General features: G+C 43.3%; 1 protein-coding gene across 1 annotated transcript in view; it reads left to right on the top strand.

Moving 5' to 3' along the window:
• Window positions 1-3,179: 3,179 nt before the first annotated feature.
• fam184b (family with sequence similarity 184 member B) overlaps window positions 3,180-19,311 on the top strand; it is a 25,494-nt gene continuing 9,362 nt past the window's right edge. Inside the window, exons 1-9 of the mRNA XM_061067091.1 lie at window positions 3,180-3,353; window positions 10,280-10,468; window positions 11,502-12,176; window positions 12,684-12,819; window positions 13,264-13,415; window positions 14,245-14,790; window positions 17,777-17,884; window positions 17,975-18,261; window positions 19,146-19,284. Coding sequence (XP_060923074.1) covers window positions 3,180-3,353; window positions 10,280-10,468; window positions 11,502-12,176; window positions 12,684-12,819; window positions 13,264-13,415; window positions 14,245-14,790; window positions 17,777-17,884; window positions 17,975-18,261; window positions 19,146-19,284 — 2,406 coding nt within the window. The remainder of the gene's footprint in view (window positions 3,354-10,279; window positions 10,469-11,501; window positions 12,177-12,683; window positions 12,820-13,263; window positions 13,416-14,244; window positions 14,791-17,776; window positions 17,885-17,974; window positions 18,262-19,145; window positions 19,285-19,311) is intronic.

Genomic DNA, 19,311 nt, shown 5'->3' with positions numbered 1-19,311 from the left:
CTTATAGCTCAAAAAATGCATCCTAATTTGTCATGGTTTAAATGGATAACAAATAAAATGTAGTGAAATGTCCTAAAATACATGTAGAGATTACATTCTCATTTACAAAAGTCCCCCTAGATATTGACCACACTGAACAATGCAATCATATGGCTTGATTTTGATTGGATAAACGAAAATATTGTGACATTGATCTGCCAATATTTCCATGCCCATATGAACCATATGTGAAGCCCTTCTGCTGGTGTTGTAGGCTAATGATGCTGATGTTGTGCTATCAGATACAGCTGTGGAGTGAAGAGCAGGAACACATGTCTTCATAGGGGGATGGAGCTTTTCATGTATGTCAACAACAACTGCTGCAAACATCTATTCCTGAAAATCAATTTAATATAGAGGGCACTCTGTCTGTGTGTGTTTGCTTTAGACCTACATGCATGTGGGTGAGGGATTATATGAGAGGTGTATTATTATATCAAATATTCATGATGGTAGATGGGCTAAAGTTTCTCCATTAGTCCATACACCTTTGCCATGAGCCAAAAGGAACTGGGGGAAAAATGGCCTTTAGAACATCTGTACATTCATTTAATAGTAAAGCCATTCCAATGCTTTCTTAGCAAGTAAATTACTTTTGTCAAATATCATATAGCCTATATACGCATAATTTCTGATTAATTTGAAATTAACTTTTAGCTTTATGCAAGTTTTAGGATGGTCCAATGCTAATAGACTGAATCACACACACACGCACACACACACACACACACACACACACACACACACACACACACACACACACACACACACACACACACACACACACACACACACACACACACACACTTGTGTCACCACTCTCCATCACTGTATGTGTGAGTTGTAAGCAAATGCATGACCACATGGCCAGTGCTAAATTACTACAAGCAAAAGTACACAACTGCACAAAGGACCCCAAGACCTCCCACGCTCCCTGACGTGTCATTTGACTTGTGTAACAGCAGTTTTATTGGGTAATTGCAATCACTATATTAGCATATGCAGTGTTATCTAATTTTCAGGTCATGTCTTGAAAATAAACTAAATTTGATGTATTAATAGAACACATCCAACAATAAATAGACATTTCACAGTCGCTCCGTATTGCCTTGTGCCGCTTTGTAGTCTTAAAGGAAATTACTTTGGGATAACAGCACATTCTGTCCTGAAACATTCACGCTGTCACACTGGTCTGATGGAAACTGATGGAAGCAGTTATGTGAAGAATAAAAAGAAAAAGATAAGAATAAGAATTTCAAATCATTAAACACTGCTGTTGGATTGTTAATTTCACAAATTGCTGGACACGTGGACCAGATGGTGCTCACATCATCCAGTAGAACCTTGAGTAAATAGAGTTCCATGAAAGTACATGATAGATAGATAGATAGATAGATAGATAGATAGATAGATAGATAGATAGATAGATAGATAGATAGATAGATAGATAGATAGATAGATAGATAGATAGATAGATAGATAGATAGATAGATAGATAGATAGATAGATAGATAGATAGATAGATAGATAGATAGATAGATAGATAGATAGATAGATAGATAGATAGATAGATAGATAGATAGATAGATAGATAGATAGATAGATAGATAGATAGATAGATAGATAGATAGATAGATAGATAGATAGATAGATAGATAGATAGATAGATAGATAGATAGATAGATAGATAGATAGATAGATAGATATATTACTTTATTCATCCCCGAAGGGAAATTAAGTCGTCATAGCAGCCGGTATATTTAAATACAATAAAATACAATACAATAGAATAAAAAAATATATATTGAGATAGAAAGAATAAAAACAGAAACACAAGAAAAATAGGTAGATAAGGTGCAGTGGCAAGATGATGGTAATAGTACTGATGATATGATGGTAATGTTATTGTTAGACAGTGTGCAAAAGACAATATTATTGTATAAAATGATATATAATATCAATATGGTTTATATTAACACATATCACATCTCACAGACAATCTAAACCTGTGTTGTTTTTGTCTCTGGGTTTCTGTTTTTCACAATTAAGGCCATAGATAGACTATACTTGGTGATAAATGGCTAGTAGGTGAATATTGGATAGATATTATTTGTCTAATGTTTTATTAAAACAAATATGTCTTAGGCTTTTGATTTGATTGATTGGAATTTAATTTAATTTATTTGTATTTGTATAATTATGTCTTTATTAACTTTCATTTATTCTTATATTTTATATATGTATTTTTTTTTATTATTATTTTATTTAATCTTATTTTAAGTTATTTGATTTCTGCCTCTTTTTCTTTACCCTGAGTGTTTGATTGTGGGTTGGGGGGTGTTCATAAACGTTTGTATGTTTATAAATGTTTGAATGTATGTTTCTTATATGTAAAACACAATAAATATATTGTTAAAAAAAACAAAAACAAATATGTCTGTTCTTCTGACTGTAAGGTCCTGTTTACGGTTTCTGACTGATGGAGTCAAATCACACGACTGGACCCCAGGGACCCTCTCCTCTTCTTCCTCCTCTTCCTCCTCTCCCCCCCCCCCCCCCTGTTTGATCGGTACTGATACAGCAGCGCCGGTAGGGGCGGGGCAGCACTGCAGCAGCAGCAGCAGCAGTCTCTCTCGAGCTGTCTCCGGTAGGACACACACGACCCCCCACCCCCCCACCCCCCCTCTCTCTCTCCGCCCCTGCCGCGAGACAGGTGGTGGGATTCTACACCTCCGTCCTGTCGCGCTCCCTCTTAGAATAAGATTTGAAAAAAAAAAACAACAGTTATTTATTTATTTATTGTTGATCTGTCAGCAGCGGGGAAGGGTCGGGTTGGCGCCCGATGGACTCCCGGCGTGTGACCTCCGCGAGCACAGGGTGGACCGCGGGAGAGGAGGAGGAGGAGAAGGAGGAGGAGGGGGGGGCATTGAGGAAGAGGAGGAGGAGGAGAGCCCCGCCGACCCAGATGTTCTCCAGCATGCTGCACGCGTGAGAGGAAACAAGAAAGTTGACGCGACCCTCGGTGGGATTCTGCCTCTGAGCTGTGGGCTGCAAGGGACCGTTTTCCCCCCCCAGTGCGGGAAGTTCCCCCCTGGCGGAGTGAAGGGGGGGGTGGGTGGGGGGGAGGAGGTGGATCCGTTATGGCTTCGGGCGCCGGTAAGGCTGCTGCCGCCGCTCAGCCCCCCGGGCCGGGCTGCTCCGCCGCCGCCTCCTCGGTCAACGGGACTGCGGCAGAGTTCTCCAGCATCGAGCAGGAGCTGTACGACTACCAGATGCACGGCAAGATGTGCAAGAAGATCGCGCAGCTCACCAAGGTAAGAGCCGCCGGATGTGTCAGGGCTGATTGGAGGAGGATCTGATGGCCGCCTCGCTATCAGTCGCCACATCGCACCGACACACAACCAGGCTCCATGCTGACAAACACACACACCCGCGGCTCAGGATACTGGGATGGGGAGTGTAGGCTACACAGGCATCAACAGAGGCTATCTCAGAAATCTAAATTCCTCTAGAGATGATCAGTAGGAGACAAATAAAGGAAAGATGAGATGATACACTACACCAGCTAGCTCATACCTTAATAAACAACATTATAGATGGACAGCATATGTCACCAATCATCATTATCTCTTGGGATCATGACTAGAGAACTTGGGTCAGTGTTTTTTGTGTTCCTCTTCGTGGCTGTCACAGTAATCAGACAGGAGCCGGATCATTACAGGAGCTGTAGGTGGAGGCTGCAGCTCTTTTCACTGCCGAGCCAATCAGAGCAGCAATTAACAGTGATGTACCAGTCAGCTCATCTGTGCATTATGTTCACCATGCATCAAAGATACAAAAAAAAACCACACATCTTTGCACGTTTCACAGCAGAAGCAGATGCCAAAAGCCCTCAATCATTTCCCTTTGTTTGACCAACAAATGCATCAGATGCTTTATTTAAAAAAAGACGCTGCAGCAAATGGTTCTGATATTTATACATGCATGAAATTACCAATCAATCAGATATGTGTCATGATCAGGCTTGAACCTCCACATCTCCCTGTGCATCTTCCTCCATGCACTCCTGTCAGGGTGCAGCCAGGGATGCTCTGCAGCTGCAGCAGCAGCAGCAGCCGTTGTGTGCTCTGCATTTCATACAGTAAGCATTGCTATAAGGGGATTCACCCGCTGTGTGCTTCACAATAATGCTTACAGAGGCACAGCATGACCCGTCGCTTGTTGAGCTATGACAATTACTGATGACTGTGCACATCCCATCTCCCCTCATGGCTTCACCTCTGTGTAGCCCATAGGTGTGTGTGTGTGTGTGTGTGTGTGTGTGTGTGTGTGTGTGTCTGTCAAGGAGAACATGCAATGCAATACATGCCACAGCTTTATTGGTGTGTGTTGTCCAAAAGGCTTTTACTCATACAAACAGACACAGATAAACAACGATGACACAGATGAGGGGTCAGCACTTGTGTCTGAGCTTGTTAGGGGGGATTTACCAGCCCCCCCTGTCCTCCTTCACCTACTCCTCCCTCAATCATAAATCCGTCCTGTAAAGCCTCCACTAGTTTCTGTCTCTGCTGAAACTTTATGCAGGCCGTGCTAGCCCACTTTAGCTCTTTGACGACGTCAGTAAATAAATCCGAGACCCGTAGCACTGATGAAATACAAGGATCATCAAATCTGATATTTGGTGTAAGCCGTTTTTTTCACCAGGCTCTGGGATGCTGAGCATGTGACACATGGTTTATTTGAGTGTTTTGGGCCAGGGTGTGGAGAAGAGAGGAAGCGGGAAATGGGTCAGCGGTGGTAACCTTATATATTTAATAACCCGTACTCTACTCTGCCTACTTGCTGGCACGCACACAAACACACACGCGCACACAAACACACACACACACACACACACACACACACACACACACACCCTAACCCACATAGGAATATCATAATGTATCTTCTTCCACCCTGGACAGTGATAAAAATCTTCTGAATCCACATGACTAGAATAAACGGCTGTTTACTGTGTCATCCTAAAATATAAACTCTAGAGTAACAGGGTCACTTGTGACTAGAGCAGGTGCTTTAAGAGTTCAACAATATTTATCTATTATAAGGGGCAGGATTAAAAGGGTATTTAAAATGCTGCTGCTTTCAATACACCTGTGCTCAGATATATGTGCATATGTAGTTTTCAGAAGTAATCACCTTTGAATTATCCTCCGGACCTCTGAAAATGGTTGTATATGAATAAATCAGACTGGTGGGTTTGATATCAAAATTTGCCCCAACAGCTGGAAGTCCAAAAATAGCAGTAATAGATATAACCATCATCATTAGGAGTTTTTCTTGGGATTTCATTTACTTTAACTTATTTTGAAGCTAATCAAAACTGAAAATGTATTGAAAGTTACATCCCAGTGAATTACAGTACAGAGCTTTTGACCTAAGAGTCCAGTGTTAAAATCCTGGTCTTTAGATAGAATATAGCCTTTGTCGCCCAGGCTCCTATTGATTCTTATATTGTACCCAAACTAACCCTCTAACCCTGTGGTGTATTGTTGCTTTTTAAGAGTCAATCAGGTCTAAACCTCAGTGGGTTGAGGAATTTAGCCTTGATTCAGTTACCTGTCCCATGTTGACTGTATAGCTCAGTCAGTAAAGCATCAGGCTTTCAATCTGAGGGTTTGCCGGTTTAAGACTCAGTGGAGGCAAGTAACTCCTGACTTAATCATCTGTTGTTCACCAGCACCTGAAGGCAATGATCCAATATGGTGGGTTCCTATATCTTTCATCATCTGACACGATAGCAGAACCCTAATCGTAAACCTAACCCCCTAACCCTAACCCTGTGGGCCAGTGCATTGCCTTGGCTCGCCATTTCAACTGCCAAGTCTTTGGATGAAGCGGGAAAAGTCATCGAGATATATCAACAAATCTTGAACCTAGCTGCAACCCTAACCCTAACCACGACCCTAACCCTCACGATTAGGGTTAGGGGCATGAAATAGCCCCTTAGCCTAATCTTAACCACCACAACTAAAATGCTTAACCATAGTGAAGCTAACTTTCAAACAGCCCAATGCCAGTGAGTCAGATAGTAAGAACCGGCCAAAATGTCCTCACCCTGTAACTTCTAGTCTCAAAATGGACCTCACAAAGATATCTGTCCAAGTGCACGAACACACTCATGCACTTAACACACCTCCTCACGTCTACCTGGCTGGCACACACAGCTCCCTTCCCCCCTCCCTCTTCACCCCCCCTCTCTCTCTTGCAGTGAGAGTGGTGAGTCCTGGTTGAATGGGTGCTGCTAAAGATAAACCAGTAGCACATCGGAGTGTGTTTACACTACAGTACAAGCCAATGGGAAGAAAGCGAAAGCTGACCATGTCGGGCCAGCTGTTGAGAATGTTCACATAAGCTTGTGCGTGATTGCACACACCCACATGAATACAGGAGAGTAGCCTCTTTATATGAGTCGGGGATCAGCAGTAGCATATTTAAGTGTGTGTGTCTGTGTTTATGTATCTATGCACACCCATGGTTTTGATTGGCATCTCTAATTCTCTCCATGTGACTTTCTGTACTCATCCAGCTCACAGTATCACAATGTACCCTGCTTTGTAATCCAGCACACCCGCTACCCTCTTTGATACTCTGATATGTGTGGCTGTGTGTATGTGTGTGGGAGGGAGGGATGGCGGATGTGTGAGACAGTGTGTGTTGCCGTCTCTTTGCCTAACCTCTCCTCTGTGCACCAACCATTCCCTCTACATCTCACTCCTGTTTCAAACAGCAGCGTCTCGCCTCTCTTTTACACTGTAGACGGAATATTAATTTCATGCTTTGCTGACTATGACGTTATTGTCAATAAGCACGGGCACTGGCCTGTGAGGATACATGAATAACGTTGTGGACAGGCAGGATCGTTACAGGGATCTTGAGAGAAGATTTACTGTAGCACGAGCCTCTCGGCTGCACTCTGACCAAACTGCCTGGTCAAGCATCTTAAGAATTTACACCCGAAAGGCTGAATCAAAGTGTGGCACTACTTCTAATCCAAACTGTTTTCACAGTGAAATCTGCAATCAACTCCAAATGTTTACTGCCATGTTTGATACCTTCTCAGAACTGTAGAGGTGGGAAAACAGCGAGCTTGCCGCTATGTATCATTGTTTATCTTTTCTTTAACGCTTTTCATTTGAATTGGATTTGGAAAGTTTCAGTATTTTGTTTTAGATTATTCTCACAACAAGCCACCACGACGATGATGATCAATATAAGAGTTTAATAGAGACAAGCAAAAAAGTCAGTGATCTGACACAGTATATCTGTATATACACACATACATGTATATTTTACATTATGTTTAGTATGTTTATTATATACATAACTATATATAGTTACACAACAATATCTAGAGTTTGCAAAATTCTGATTGATAGATAATTTTGAACATTTTCCGACTGGTCAAATTAGACCAACTATGTCCATAACGGCAAAACCCTTGACTGTGTAAAATCAAACCAGTGGTTTATAGTTTTTAACTCAAATGGTCAATATCAAGAACTTATCAGTGATTAGCTGAGAATTTATGCCATCTTTTGTACAAACAAGAACTTTATGTAGTTTTGTCTTTTCATTCTACTTTTAGCTTGTCAACAATATGCAGAATATATGGCCAAAAGTATGTGGACATGCTTCACATACGTCTGTGCACTTTGCTCCGGGGATGTTTTACTTGGTTTTGAACAAAGCACTTAAGTTAAAATGATAAATATATCCCAATGCCACAGCAAATACCTTTTAGACAATAATGTCTTTCTTACATTGCTTACAATTTCAAAAAGACTATTTCCATGCAGTAAACCAGGTCCCTTAATAAATGAGTTTCTGAATTTGGTGTGACTGGCCTGCACAGAACCCTGGACTCAATCCAAACTGTCACCTTCGGAATGGACGGGAACATCAACAAAGCCGAGCCTTAGCAACCAAAATCAATGCATTACATCGCTAATGCTCTTGTAGCTGAATTGGAGCAAATCCCTGCAATCAGCTTGCAAAACCTTGTGGAACATAACTCCTGTAGAGTGGAGGCTGTTGTAGCAGCAATAATAAAGCCCTCAGATTTTTATTTGTATGAGATCTTCAGCCTTATCATATTTGACCATCTTGCGACGCCTCAGCGTGCTCTGACCTCCAGGTTTGGGTAGACACGAGAACGGCTGTAAAGTCTTCCTCTCTCCTGCTACATTTTCCTTGCTCTCACTTTCAAACTGGCCAAAGTTAAAGAACAGCACACACACACACACACACACGCACGCACACACACGCACTCCCCTTCCAGCCTTCCCTGGATACTGAGTCCCCTTCCCTCCTCTGACTCATGAGTCATAGTTTGTGAGCCAAAGTTCACGAACTGTGACGTGATTGAACAGCCAGCGTGACATACTCTGTTTGACTGACAGCGAAGAGAGAGGTGGGTTTGTGATCAGGACCCGGACCATGTCACATCCATCATCAATGTGAGGATCTGAATTATAAGAAAATGCATCGAAGATCCATGGACATTGACAATTGAGGCCATGCAAGGGTGTGTGTGTGTGTGTGTGTGTGTGTGTGTGAGAGCGAGAGAGGTGGTGACATGCACACACACACACTCTCTCTCTGCGGGAATGTCCGGCAGTGCTGTGGCATCTGTGTCCCGCAGACAGAGAGGCGTCTGGGTAAAATATGAGCCCATGTGTCCCCTGCTCACACCCAGACTCGTGCGCACACACAAACACTGCGTGTGTAAGTGAGATGTCAGGGTCACAAGGAGCAGATGATGACACTGTAGACGTGGAGTGGAGGGTAAAATGAAAAGTGTGGTGAAACATACCATATCTCATATGTTGGTCTAAATTTAGAAGAGGGAGAGAGACGCCACATATAGTCGACTGGCAAGAGAAACCCTACACTTGTCTTGAGTTACAGTAGATACAGTTTTACAGAGATGTTGTTTAATCTCTGCTATTTTCTGTTTGGAGATTATTGTGTGTTTCCATATAAGTCAGTTTCAGTTTGTTACCGTAAAGCTTCCAACTCAAAACATTGGCTCCATAATGTGTGTGTGTGTGTGTGGACTGTAGTGTTGGTGTCAGTTTTCCTGCTACTTGTGACGCTCTTCGGATGCATCAGGAAACGACTCCATGCAATGAATCATCTGACAGTAACAAGGTCAGCCCAAAGGAGAAAAGGTCTCTGAATCAACTCTGAGCTCCTCCACGTGATAATATACAAATCACAATCCTGTGACAATCCAAATTGTCCAGAGGGAACAGTTTAATACTCAACCTGTGCTCGCAAATCTCTTACTCTGCAATGAAACCTTTCAACATCAAATTAAACTCAAGAAAGATGTTCTGTTCTGGTTTTAATTAAATCCTCAGTTAGTTCCACAAATAGAGAAAATGATAGAGAAAATCATTATTTTCTCAATTAACTGACTTTACAGACAGAAAACCAAGAGTTTTAGCAAATATAATCAAAATAAAACAAAAGAATCTCAAATTATAACCCAAAATGGCGTTATATATATATATACAGCAGTTAATCTCCTTAAACCTCATTAACAATGATGAACAAGCATCATTAATGAATATGAAAAACACCATGCTGTCACAAGGTAATGGTTACAAGTGGACCCTCCCACCATTTATGAATGGATTGAAATTGTGTATGAGATTTATGTTATGGAAAATATCTCTTTTTCCCTCAAGGTCGAGAAAGACATTTTTTATAAGACCTGAACCAATTGGACTGAGTATGTAAAACCAGTTAGATCTGATTTTATTTGAATAAACTTGTGTTTTGGGTGATCCTCCTTTTTTTTATGTGATGTGCCCTCCCTGGTTGTGTTCTCTTTACCTCTGTTATTGTTCCTACATGGAGTAATTTAGGTTCATAAAACAAAACCCCAGAAAGACAATATGAACAGAATCACCCAAACTTACTACATCCATCCTTTCTTATGTCCTTGACAGACTAAAGCTGTATTTAATGTATGTGATGGAAATGTGCCTTTCTAAATAAAAAGAGAATTTAAAAAAAAAAAACACCATGCTCCACCATTTTGGGAGCAGATGGGCTGTAGGAGAGGGGTTTATATAAGATATTGTCATAATTCAGCAAGGGTCAAGGACAAGGGTGTTAATGTGCCGATGATCCTTCAGTCTATCTCTGTCTGCTGTTGACGTCTCTCCAGGTGATTTATTCTCTGAACATGAAGAACGAGGAGCAGGAGTCGGCCCTGCAGGCCTTGAGCCAGGCCCACCACGAGGAGCTGCACCGCATCCTGATGGAGACGTGTCACGAGGGGGAGGGGTCGGGGCTGAGGACACGCCTGCTTGGACTGCAGGACTCTCTGGATGAGCAGCAGAGAGCCGGAGCCCAGGTGTGTTTGTGTGTGTGGGTGCACGAGGAGCATGAGGGGAGCCCACCTCATTCAAGGGCACGTTGTGTTACCGTAATTTTATGTGTAAACTCTCAACGCAAGCAGCAAATCAAATCCAACCCCTAATGTGACCTACAACAGTCAACCTAGTTCAGATCCATTAACATTACCCAGTCCTCATGCACTTCATGTGTAATTTACATGCTGTGGAACACAATAAACCAGCAACATGAATCATAAATACCCACATGACTTTCTTATGAGCTCTTTGGGAAAGCAACATGAATTTCAACATCTGAAGAGATAAAAAATGAACGCATGCCTCACATTTGTGAAATATTTGGCCTTGCTCATATGTCTGGTTTGTTTGTCATCTGCCATGTTTTGCAGATTCAGAGCAGGTAGGTCATCGTGCAACATTAGAGTTTAGAAAAATTACTGAAAAGACCTAATGTAAATCTAGATCTAAAATGATTCCATGGAAAATCTGGGAAGAGAGTGATAAAAAAAAGTGTGTGGTTGCGCCCCCTCATCTGGATACACAGTAGGTTTTTATGGTTTCTACCCTGACCCATATTACATCCGTCCACCAAGTTTCATAGTAATCCATCCAGTAGGTTTTGTGTAATCTTGCTTACGAACAAACAAACCAACGGCAAAAACCTAACCTACTTACGATTCCTGATAACTTTACAGTACAGGCTGCTAATGATGCTTTCCCAAATACTCAGTATTGTTTGAATGTTACAACGGCCACAGTCTTTTTCAAATCTTTGTAACTCACTGTCCACACTGTTCACTCCAGTAGTTTGCACAGCTCCTACATCTCAGTACAAAACACAAATGAACTGCGTCAGCATGTCAGCAGAGACCAGAGAATCCTGAAAGATTCTTTGGGAGAAAAACATAATTTCTTTGAACCAAGGGAGAATGATGTCGCAGCCAGTAACCCAGGGAGGTAAATACTCATTAAGCAGTGACTTTACACTGTGTGTCAGTGCACTGAGGAACATGTCGTCCTCTGTGCCTCCAGGTGCAGGCAGATTTCGAGTGCTTCCGCATCCAGGCCGAGGAGAGGGAGCGTGAGACGGAGGTGGAGCTGAGGAAAAAGTTTGAGGAACGGCTCCAGGCTGCGGAGGAAGAGCTCCAGGAGGCCAAGGCCAAGATCGGTGCTGCCCAGGAGGAGAGTCTGAGGCTGAGCAAAGAGCTTCAGAAGACAGAGGAGCAGATCCAGGAGCTGGATGCCAAATGCGAGGAGCTGCACCAAGCCGCTGACGACGAAGAGAAAAGGAGAGAGGAGGAGAGACAAAGAGAGGATGAACAGAAAAAGAAGGAGGAGGAGGTGAAGCAAACAGAGGACCGTGAGGACTTGGAAAGGGCGAAGGCGCTCCTGGAGGAGGTGAAGACGCTGAGGGAGGAGGGCGCTCGAGCCGAGGAGAGCAAGAGGCGCGCGGTGAAGGAGGAACAGGAGCGGTGCGAGCAAAAGATGAACGATCTCAATGAGGAGAAGGAGGACATGAGGAAGAAGATGGAGGCGGAGGGGAGGGAGGAACGGCGGAGGTGGGAGGAGAGAGAGGAGGAGGAGAAGAAAGGTATGCACAGTGCGCTGAGAGAGCGGGTGAAGAGGGCGGAGGCAGAGACGGAGGGTCACCTGGAGAGGCTGTCCGAGAGCAAGAGGAGCACGGGGAAGCTGCAGGAGCGGATACAGGTATTTACACACGCTCACAACAAACGTTTTTTTAACTTGGAAGGAAAATGCTGCTGCTTCCTGTCTCCGATGCACCCAGCTAATGATGATGTTGATGGGAAAGCAGGGAGCAAGGAGAGAGGAGAAGCGGGTGGATCCTGCTTGTCTCACCACTCGCTGCCCTCCCTGAGTGCTATTCCCCCTGCCAACTCTCTGCTAATGAGTAGTTTGAGCAGGAGAGATTCGCTGCACCACCACCATTACCGCCTCACGCATGAGCATTAAGCAGCCCTGGGAGAGCTGGCACCGAGCTGACATAAGCCCTCGCATCCGACCATTAGAGACTCGCAGATGCGAGAGATCGCCTCCTGACTCACCACATTTCAATCCAATCCATTTATCTATCATTTTTCCTAATCATCTCTCTTCTTCTTTCTTCTCTCCTGTCCCCCTTTGCTCTTTTTACATCCCCTGCATCCCCCTCCTCACACTGAACTCCCTCCTGCGTCCTTGTCACTCCCCCTCCAGGACCTCGAGGAGGAGCTGGAGCTGGATCGGAAGCGCGTGTCCGAGGCGGAGGGAGTGGCCAAGCGGGCGGATGAGGAGCTCGCGGTCGCCAAGGAGCGGCTGCTGCTGCAGGAGGACGAGCTGCAGAGCCGAGCAGGTAGCGGTCCGGCCTGTCCCCCCGGTGCCTGTGTCTGCGAGTCCACCTGTCCTCTTACCTGTCGGCTGGAGACAGCTCACACATTGCAGAGATTCACTCAGAGCGTTATTCATTATTCTCTCTGACGCAGAATTAAATCAAGCTTTCACCTCATGTCATTATAATAAAGTGTAAACAGAAAATGCAACAAACGCACATTATTCATCCTCCACTAAGGCAAACAGTTTCATCAAAGTGTCATCACACCCAGTCAGCAAAAACACCAGGAATTTTATTCATAGCACGAAAAACGATTTTAGTTTGTTCGACCTTTCCTCGTTCAGTGTTGCTCTGCTGTATTTCCATGCCGCTTCTGTTATACATAATCGATCAATAAATGCTCGTGCATGTGTGCGTGTCTTTGCGTTCATTTGGGTTTGCGTGTTCTCTATGTGTGTGTGCTAGAGGAGCTGCTGAACCGCGGACGCTGCCAGGTATGTGTGTGCCTCGAGGTGGAGGAGCTGAGGAGTCAGGTGAACCGTCTGCAGAGCAGGAACAGAGAGCTGGAGCTGCACAGCAGCGGCAGGAACAGTGACCACGCCCGGCAGATACGCCAGGTCACACACACACACACACACACACACACACAAATGACTAGTGCATATTACATTCCGCATGCTCTCTATTCCGCCATTAAGTCTGTTTTTATTATGCCTTGAAACTTATTTAAACTCATACGTTTAAGCACCAAGGTTATAGTTAGTTATAATGTTGTAATGCACTGCATCATATCTAGATGTGTTTCCAATAGTCTGCCGTCAACATATATGGAAATATGGAGAACAAAAATGTAGAAATTCTTCTCAATAGAATGGCATGCGTTCGAGTGCAAACCTCCACCAAAGCCCAACAGTCCTAATGAAACATCATTCACTAGAGTTTTTGTGTTTTCTAACTAAATTCAGATTGAGATTTTTTGGATCTTCACTGAATTTCACACACTCCAAATATCCATGAATTTCTCCCTGAAATATCAAATTATCAAAAACGTCTTATCTCACAATGTAAAAAAAAAAACTAAAAATATTTCCTACATCTGCCCACTATTCGGATCCACATAAACACTTAGTGGATTCTTCCCTGGTTTGTGCTCCACCCCTCCACAAAATGTAATGGAAAATAGTTGAGTAGTTTTTGCGTAATCATATTAAATAACTAACAAACAAACACAACTGAAAACATAACCTCCTAGGTGTGGTAATTTAATTTTTGGCCCATACAACACGACCTTTTACCCTGACCTCAATAATAAACATATATTTATATCGTTTTTTTTAACATTTTAGGGATATTCTTAACTCTGCTGTGTGATTATATTGAATTACATCAGACTGCACAGTTGTCCCTATTAAGTGGCCACTGAGTGTTTGCTGTGTGTGTTTATAGCACGCGGAGGCTCTGTCCAGTTTGCGTTCAGAGATGGTGAGAGCCCAGACCGAGGAGCTGCGTCGCATCCAAAAGCACGCAGACGACGAGAGGGACAAACTGCAGAAGGAGATAGACAAAGAGAGAGAGAACCTGCAGAAGGAGAGGGAGCGTGAGAAGGACCAGCTGGAGAAGGATAGAAACCGAATGCGCAGGGAGAGGGAGGAGGAGAAGGAATGGCTGCACAAACAAGGGGAAGACGTCAAAGAGCGTCTGCGTCAGGAAAAGGAGGAAGAGGTGGAGCGACAGCGCAAAGAGCTGGAGGTGGAGAGGGTCCGCGTCCGCTCCCAGCTGGACAAGAGCATAGAGCAGGTCGAGGCGGAGAAGGCCCATGTGCAGCAGAAGCTGGAGGAGGAGAAGAGGAGGTTGGTGGAGAAGGCGGAGGAGGACAGGAGGAGGCTGAAGGAGCAGGTGCGGAAGGCGATAGAGGAGGTGATGAGGAGACACGCGGCCGAACTGCACAGCGTCCAGGAAGCTCTGAGCTCGGAGAAGAAGACGAATCAAGAGGTCAGCATCTGTCCGCACATCATGGGGGGGGGAGTGTTTATTCCATTTAACTGGTAACACTTCTAGAACAGTTAGTTTAGGCAGATACAGCATCTACCAGACCTACATCTATACATACACACAATAATTAAGATCACCAGCAGGCAGAGGTGGAGAAAATATATCTTACTTGAGTAAGAGTTAAAATATATAGATGTACTGAATGTAAAAGTAAAGTTAGCAAATTAACTTCTCTATCTTAGTTAAAGTGTGTAACTACTTACTTTAAAATATACTTTAAGTTTTAAAAGTATTAAACACTTGCAGAGTGTGGCCTAATGTCATGGTCTACTACATGATGATGGCTGAGTCTCGCCTTTCTCTGCCAGTTCAGGTTTTTCTTTTTTACCAGGGTTGCTGCTGCAGGAGGCGGGGTTAGGGGTGGGAATTGGCAAATATGTGACGATTCAATAGTATTGCGATATTTGGGCTACGATTCAATAGTATTGCGATTCTGCGATATATTGCGATACTGCAAGTATTGCGATTCGATTCTGTGATATATTGCAATTCATGTCCCCCATATTATTCAAAGGCATTACAAAAAATTAGGAAAATAAGACTGTTCACCTCACTTCAAATGTCACATTTAATTCTGTGAACAACATTGTCTTCTACACATTAACTGAAGTGCAAAAACCAAGAAAGGGTAGTCCAAAAACTTTGTCCTTGAACATTCAGGACACAGGACCTTTGTAAGTATTTTCTTTCCCAGCACATAACTTACAATTATTTAAATACAATACAGTAACATAAAGCAGACATAATAGAGTAACATAAACCTGAGAATAATCATATAAATAAGAGTAACCTAGAGCTTTAATCAAATTGAGAAAAATAAACAAATGTGTACTACTAGAGTCCAGTCCAGTTGGATGAATGTTAAATTAATTTGGGAATAATGTTATTTTTGTTCAGAAAAAGGAGTTGGTCAACATGCTCAGGTGTTAAAGTGCTCCTCTGAACCGTTACTATATCTCCTGTGGAGAACATAATTTCCGCATACACACTAGGTATCTTTTAAACGCTGAAACTCTCCTCGTCATGCTTTGCCAGCCAGGGGCTGTTACATATATAATTGTAAAAAAAGAAAAAGAAAAAGAAAAAATTAAATTAAAAAAAAAAAAAAAAATTGCAATACTTTTTGCTATAGTATCAAAATATCGCGATACTGAACAGAATCGATTTTTTCCCCCACCACTAGGCGGGGTCTACCTGCCCGCTCTGATTGGATCAGTGAACCAATTCTCCTGTCATTATTGGTTATGTTTAACAATGTAAAAAAACACAGTGTTTATGTAAGACAGTGCTTTGAAACAGATGTTGTGGAGTAGAATGTATGCGGATGATTCCTGATATATGTAATGGAGTAATAAGTACCTGGAATTATATCTACTCAAGGAAAGTGCAGATACATGCAGATTGTATAAATAAAGTAACTAAGTAAATGTACTTTCTTACATCCCAGGTTAAGGTGAAAAACTGGAAAATTATTTGACAGGTGTAGAAATAAGCTGCCAACCGGTTTAACTATTACCTGTATGAATGGGTGTGAAAGGGAGAATGTAAAGCTCTGAGTCGTCTGTAAGATTGCAGTACATCTATATTCCTACATCCCATTAACATTACATTTCTAAACCAATTCTGTGATTCACTGTTAATGATTAGTAGAGATTTGACATCATGAAAAGATAAGTTTCCTCTTTGTCTTCTCTTACCGGCCTTTCTTTGGTGCAGCGAGGCTCTTTAGAAAAAGAAGAGGACGTTTTTTGCCGTTTTGTTCCCTTGTATGAGAATTTTAAAAATAGCCTGCTGTTCTCCTCAGCAGCCGGCTAATAGAGGCTTAATTATTTCAGTTTCACTTTGAGTCAGACTTGGGATGTAATTATTTTGGATACGGGGATGAGCTGCCACGCGTCCTGTCACACAGCTGCGACAGTAATACTCTCCCTGCCCTGAATCCGCCTGACGGTAAAAAGCTTCCGACACGTTTTGGGCTTGTGGCTCCTCAACAGAGGAGATTAATCATTTTCTCTCTGTTGTATTTGAATGTGTCAGAGGCCTGAAGAGGGGACATTTTACATTAATTAGTGAGACAAAAAGCGAATACCAGACAAATGTATATAAAGCAATTGTGCAGCAATTGCATTTCTTTTCTGGTCGCATCTACTGTCCTGTTAATCATCTTGTGACCATGTTGGGGGTTTGTCTCTCCCCCAGGCTGAGAAACATTGTTTTAAAACAGCATGATTCATTAATACTTTTTGCTCTCAGTGTAGAAACGTAAATAGATTTTATCCCATAATTACTTTTCCCTTTGAGACTTCTTGTGGATTTCATTATGATTTATAGACGGTAGCTGTGTCTCAATTCAGGGACTGCATCCGTGGTGGGACACGTTCTACCCGGCCCACGAAGACCGCCTCCTGGGCCGGGTAGAGCGCTCAGGCTGAACCGAAAGGAGACGTCTGGTCTAGAGAGGACATCCTTGATCAGTGTCCCCAGCTTGTCCTGCCTAGCAACAGAGCTGAAGTGGAAAAACACAGAGAAAGTTTGAATGCCCTTTGGCTTGTTCAGTTGAGTTGAAGCGTGATACTCCAGTTCTGGACAGCTCGTACCTTACCAACACCATTCCCTCTGTACAGAATGGCTCATCTCTGCAGCACAATGAATCCTGGGATAGTTTGGGATGGAAAGACGGATTTGTCGTTTTCAGGAGCCTTTGAAATGGGACAATCAGGTCGCTATGCAATGAATTGAGAAACAGCTATAGACCATGTTCACACACCGGCCATAGACAATAGCGGCTTCCCACCCTGGTCATGATGTCAAGGGAAAATGCCTGCCATGTGAATATGGTCCATTTTTAATTAGTATCATTAACGAGCTCAAAAAGACAAATTGTTTATGTAATAATTGTCTTCATGATGATAATTATTCTTGGAAGGTGTGTGCACGTTCGGAGGAGGAGAGGAGACGCGCTGAAGACCTCCGCGGCGAACTGGAGAAGGAGCGAGAGGAGCTGAGGACAAAACTGAAAGATTCTACTGATGAGGTCAGAGGTCAAACTGAGCTTCCATCAGCTCATATGACACCAGATAAACCGGTTGGTAAGTTAAAACACTGGATTGTTTCTGGCTCTCAGATCGGTCGGCTGGAGTCAGGGATCCAAAAGGAAAGAGTGGCGCCTGAAGCCGCCACCTCATGCGGACCACACTGCTCCCGTCAGGAGGAGGAGCTCCAACAGACTCGGGGTCGACTGACCCGGGTTCAGGAGGAGGCTGAGAGGCAGCGGGACCGGCAGCAGAGGGAGGTCTCGTCCCTGAGAGCTGACAAACACCGGCTGGAGGAGAAAGTCCTGGAGCAGAGCCGACTGAACACGGAGAGGAGTCTCCTCGATCCGGGCCAGCGGCACACTGAGGACCGGATCAGGTAGCGGAGTGAACGCAGGGTCCGCCAGAATCACTTACAGTCACATGACAAGGTCTTTACTCTGCCTGTGATCTCCCCCCCGGCCTCCTCTGTGATGATCACTAGGAAAATGGTCACAGTTAAGAAGCGAATCCTTGGAATTGGTGCTCACAGCGACCGGCGACATTGTTTTCTTTTGCCAGCAAAAAGATTACACAAAAACCAGTAAACCATGTCCATACATCAATACCATTATAATTAATCCCAATCAAAATAAATATTTTCCTAAAGGGTTTTCAGAAGACCACTTAGTCTTTCTGTCTGTCTTATATAGTTCAAAGTAATCCAAAGTTACCAAATAAGGTGCAGTTTTCCTAGTATAAAAGTATTACATCATTGGCGACAATAATGCCTTTTTCAAACAAACATCAAATCTGATGTGACTTTACATTTCTTTGGTATTTTTCCATGGAAAGACACATACTGAAGGAAACTAATAGAAACCCAGCTAAGGTTTCTTCTCCAACTAGAAGGGTACTTTGAGAGAGCATCCTCCGCCAAACAGTCCACTTGGGAAAACCACCTTTAAAATGGATTCAGATTTGATTTATGCACCAAATCACACACATCCAACATATATCCCTTAAACATGCTTGAATTAAAATCCATTAATGTATCTTCTTCTTTGGGGTAAAGCCCACCCCCCGAGAAAATATCATGGAAATCAGTTGAGTAGTTTTGTGTTTTCCTGCTAACTAACAAACTGACGAAAACATAATCTTCTTGGTGGAGATAATGATGCATTTTTCAAACAAGTTAAGTGAACTTTCTATGTAGCAAGTGGAAGTAAAAAGCAGTTTTGCATGTAGGTTAACTCAGCCTCTCTTCCTGCTGTGTGCCTGCAGGGCCGAGTGCGAGGACCGTCTCAGAGCCGAGTTCAGGATCGAGATGAACGCTGCTGTTGCCGAGAGCGAACAGAGATGGCACAACCGGGAGCAGGAGCTGCAGACCCAGGTGACGGAGCTGCAGAGTCAGCAGACCGAGGTGAGTCCTCTTTAAGAACTGGTGCTT

This window comes from Limanda limanda, chromosome 2, assembly GCF_963576545.1.
Source record: "Limanda limanda chromosome 2, fLimLim1.1, whole genome shotgun sequence".
NCBI lineage: Eukaryota > Metazoa > Chordata > Actinopteri > Pleuronectiformes > Pleuronectidae > Limanda > Limanda limanda.
This window is presented reverse-complemented; position numbering and strand designations above follow the sequence as displayed.